Source organism: Palaemon carinicauda, unplaced genomic scaffold (assembly GCF_036898095.1).
Source record: "Palaemon carinicauda isolate YSFRI2023 unplaced genomic scaffold, ASM3689809v2 scaffold754, whole genome shotgun sequence".
Classification (NCBI taxonomy): domain Eukaryota; kingdom Metazoa; phylum Arthropoda; class Malacostraca; order Decapoda; family Palaemonidae; genus Palaemon; species Palaemon carinicauda.
The window spans coordinates 45001-50000 of record NW_027172043.1 but is presented as its reverse complement, the minus strand read 5'-3'; the positions used below and the strand labels follow the sequence as shown (position 1 = coordinate 50000).

General features: G+C 36.2%; 1 protein-coding gene across 1 annotated transcript in view; it reads right to left on the bottom strand.

The window, feature by feature from the left end:
- LOC137637453 (major facilitator superfamily domain-containing protein 6-like) overlaps positions 1–5000 on the bottom strand; it is a 59401-nt gene that overhangs the window by 13408 nt on the left and 40993 nt on the right. Inside the window, exons 5-6 of the mRNA XM_068369644.1 lie at positions 2753–3019; positions 1118–1296 (exon numbers count right to left, since the gene is read on the bottom strand). Of these exons, the coding sequence (XP_068225745.1) occupies positions 1118–1296; positions 2753–3019 (446 nt within the window). The remainder of the gene's footprint in view (positions 1–1117; positions 1297–2752; positions 3020–5000) is intronic.

Genomic DNA, 5000 nt, shown 5'->3' with positions numbered 1-5000 from the left:
TGGAAATTCGACTCACAGGAAATCCGACATGCGGAAATTCGACTTGCAAACAACCCGACATGCGGAAATTATTTGACTTACAAACAACCCGACATGCGGAAATTATTTGACTTACAAACAACCCGACATGCGGAAATTATTTGACTTACAAACAACCCGACATGCGGAAATTATTTGACTTACAAACAACCCGACATGCGGAAATTATTTGACTTACAAACAACCCGACATGCGGAAATTATTTGACTTACAAACAACCCGACATGCGGAAATTATTTGACTTACAAACAACCCGACATGCGGAAATATTGACTTGCAAACAACCCGACATGCGGAAATTTGACTTGCAAACAACCCGACATGCGGAAATTATTTGACTTACAAACAATCCGACTCACAAAAAATCCGACATATGGAAATTCGACTCACAAAAATCCGACGTGTGGAAATTCGACTCACAGGAAATCCGACATGCGGAAATTCGACTTGCAAACAACCCGACATGCAGAAATTATTTGACTTACAAACACCCCGACAGCGGGAAATTTGACTTACAAACAACCTGACATGAGAAAATTCTACTTACAAACAATACATGTGAAAATTCGACGTACAAACCATCCGACACGCGGAATTCGACTTACAAACAATCCGATATGCGGAAATTCGACGTACAAACCATCCGACACGCGGGAATTCGACTTACAAACAATCCGATATGGCGAAATTCGACGTACAAACCATCCGACACGCGGAATTCGACGTACAATCAATCCGACATGTGGAAATTCGACGTACAAACCATCCGACACGCGGGAATTCGACTTACAAAACAATCCGACATTCGGAAAATCAACATACAAACAATCCGACACGCGGAAATTCGACTTACAAACAACCCAAAATGCGGAAAATCGACTTGCAAACAATTCGACATGCGGAAATCCGAATTACAAACAGCTCCTTCGAACTAATTAAGTTTGTAAATTGAGGACCTTTTATAGTTCTTCGCGGAACATTAACACACTAAAAATATCCACACATGTCAACACCATGGAAGTACAAAAATTCTTTAAATATGAAGTTATATGTGGAAAGGAGAGAAAAAGTCCCCTACCTTTGCAACCCGTAATCTCCTTGATGCTCCTTCAGAAGTGACAAGGTGGCACCTTCGAAAAGGGCGAAGGCAGCATTAACAGCACCATTCAGGAGTGACCTGGCGAAGAGGTAAGTCCAGAAACTGAGCGCCTCTGCCCCTATGATGTCCGCGTGATGGGGTTCGCATAGCCCGGGGACCTGGAATAAAGGAATTGAGATCATTGGATATATTGAATATTATTGGAGAAGCCTTGTTCGAAGGAGTGATTCACTGTCTGGAAATTAAAAATAATCTGTTTTACTGTTTGGAAATGTTCAAATATCTCTGAAACAGCTAAAAGAGCTTCTGAACACTAATTTGATTTACTGGTTGGAAATGTTCAAATATCTCTGAAACAGCTAAAAAAGGTTCTGAACAATAATTAGATTTACTGGTTGGAAATGTTCAAATATCTTTGAAACAGCTAAAAGAGATTTTGAACAATAATTAGATTTACTGTTTTGAAATGTTCAAATATCTTTGAAACAGCTAAAAGAGCTTCTGAACAATAATTAGATTTACTGGTTGGAAATGTTCAAATATCTTTGAAACAGCTCAAAGAGCTTTTGAACAATAATTTGATTTATTGGTTGGAAATGTTCAAATATCTCTGAAACAGCTCAAAGAGCTTCTGAACAATAATTAGATTTACTGGTTGGAAATGTTCAAATATCTTTGAAACAGCTCAAAGAGCTTCTGAACAATAATTAGATCTACTGGTTGGAAACGTTCAAATGTCTCTGAAACAGCTCAAGGAGCTTCTGAACACTAATTAGATTTACTGGTTGGAAATGTTCAAATATCTTTGAAACAGCTAAAAGACCTTTTGAACAATAATTTGATTTACTGGTTGGAAATGTTCAAATATCTTTGAAACAGCTAAATGAGCTTCTGAACATTAATTTGATTTACTGGTTGGAAATGTTCAAATATCTTTGAAACAGCTAAAAGAGCTTCTGAACAATAATTAGATTTACTGTTTGGAAATGTTCAAATATCTCTGAAACAGCTAAAAGAGCTTCTGAACAATAATTAGATTTACTGTTTGAAAATGTTCAAATATCTTTGAAACAGCTCAAAGAGCTTCTGAACAATAATTAGATTTACTGGTTGGAAATGTTCAAATATCTTTGAAACAGCTCAAAGAGCTTCTGAACAATAATTAGATTTACTGGTTGAAAATGTTAAAATATCTCTGAAACAGCTCAAAGAGCTTCTGAACAATAATTAGATTTACTGGTTGGAAATGTTCAAATATCTTTGAAACAGGTAAAAGAGCTTCTGAACAATAATTAGTTTACTGCTTGGAAATGTTCAAATATCTTTGAAACAGCTCAAAGAGCTTCTGAACAATAATTTTATCTATTGTTTGTAAAGGTTCAAATATCTATGAAACAGCTCAAAGAGCTTCTCAATACTAATTATACTACTGTACTGTATATAATACTACATTCATTTCATTAACTTCAAATGTCAATGTAATACAAAAAAGATTTTCTTGTCACAGTTTATTGACTCATTTACAGAAGTATATATCCATTAAACTAGTTCTAACCAGAGTAAGGACTATTACTTCCATTCTGTCCAATCAAAAACATCAAACCAGGATCCTACCTTGACTTCACATCCACTTTTCCACCAAGCTTCTTTATCATCCGAAGCTATACTTCCATTGGCCGTGAGATTGAGCCAAGAAGTATTATAATCCTTCAAGATCTCTGGCAGGAGGACCTCGGCGCCCTGCAAGAGCGGCCTCAAGGGCACGTCTGGCGGGCAGAAGAGCGGATGGTGAGTCGTCAGGGCTATGAGGGAGAAGTTCATGTGTTTCAGGATGAGTGTCAAGTTTGCTGTGGCTTTTGGTTCAGCGCTGCCGATGTTGATCTGCAAAGAGTGAAGAAGAGTTAGGTTTGTTACAAGCGTCGTGATTGGTTATATGGAAACAGTCTGGGGGAGTTCGGTTTGTTACAAGCGTTGTGATTGGTCATTTCAATAATGGAAACTGTCTAGGGGAATTCAGTTTGTTACAAGCGTTGTGATTGGTTATAAGGAAAAAGTCTAGGGAAGTTCGGTTTGTAACAAGCGTTGTGATTGGTTATAAGGAAACAGTCTAGGGGAGTTCGGTTTGTTAGAAGTGTTGTGATTGGTCATTTCAATAATGGAAACTGTCTAGGGGAATTCAGTTTGTTACAAGCGTCGTGATTGGTTATAAGGAAACAGTCTAGGGGAGTTTGGTTTGTTACAAACGTCGTGATTGGTTATTTCAACAATGGAAAAGGTCTTTGAAGAATCTGGTTTGTTACAAATGTCGTGATTGGTTATATGGAAACAGTCTAGGGGAGTTCGATTTGTTACAAGCGTTGTGATTGGTCATTTCAATAATGGAAACTGTCTAGGGGAATTCGGTTTGTTACAAGCGTTGTGATTGGTTATAAGGAAATAGTCTTGGGGGGTTCAGTTTGTTACAAGCGTTGTGATTGGTTATTTCAACAATGAGATCTTTTTGAAAAGGCCCCAAAACTGTAAATCTTTAGAAAAACGAAAAAAGAATTGCAATGTCAGATTATCAAAAACAAAAGAAAACTAGAGGGACACTCAGTAGATTAGCTTATTTGTCGACCTTTTTCTTGACCTTGACCTTTGACCTTAACATGAATTAATTGGCGTGGATTTTTATACACTCAAATATGAACCAAGTTTGAAGTCACTGCGTCAACGATGTCCAAACGTTATGGCTGATTACGTGAATTGGACATTTTGCTTGACCGTGACCTTGACTTTGACCTTGACTTTCCAAAATTCAATCATTTCCAGCATTATACATAACAGTTAATCCCTGCAAGTGTCATTACTCTACGATTGAAATTGTGGCCAAGAAACTGTTCACAAACAAACACACACACAAACAAGGGCGAAAACATAACCTCCTTCCAACTTTGTAGGCGGAGGTAACTATGACTGCTTGATAATCTAAGACAATATATTACTGTATTTAGATTAATATGTTGTTTATAAAGTAGAGAAAAGACACAATTTTCAGATTAAATAAGATTTTCCTGTGACAAAAATCTTGTTAGAAAGACTCCAAAAATACAAAATCAAATGAAATAGAAATAAAATAACTTTATGATCTTAGACATATACATAGAGAATTGGTTAAGATTAAAAGGTTAATTTTGATAAATCAAAGAATTATAAAAAAAAAAAACTTTAAACAGAAAAACAGACAGAAAGTTTAAGGTCAAGAACACGATAAAAGAACCCCCTATTAATTTTCTTATGGCCAAAGGTAAAATGAGACTTCAAGGTCAAGCTTTAAGGTCAAGAACGTGAAAAAAAAACATTATTTATCTGAAGACACAAGTATATAGAGAATTTAAGGTCAAGAACACGAAAAACGAACCCCCATTAATTTTCTTAAGACAAAAGCTGTAAACAAGTTTTAAGGTCAAGCTTTAAGGTCAAGAACATGATTAAAGACACCCCAATGATTTTCTAAAGACACAAATAGATAGAGAATTTAAGGTCAAGAACACGATTAAAGACCCCCATTAATTTGCTTAAGACACAGGTAAACAAATACTTCAAGGTCAAGCTTTGAGGTCAAGCTTTAAGGTCAGGAACATGATTAAAGACACCCCATTGATTTTCTAAAAACACAAATAGAGAGAGATTTTAAGGTCAAGAACACGATAAAAGACCCCCATTAATTTTCTTAGGACAAAGGTATTGTAAACAGATATTTCAAAATCAAGCTTTAAGGTCAAGAACACGATAAAAGACCCCAATTAATTCTCTTAGGAAACAGGTAAACAGAAACTTCAAGGTCAAGCTTTAAGGCCAAGAACACGGTAAAAGACCCCAA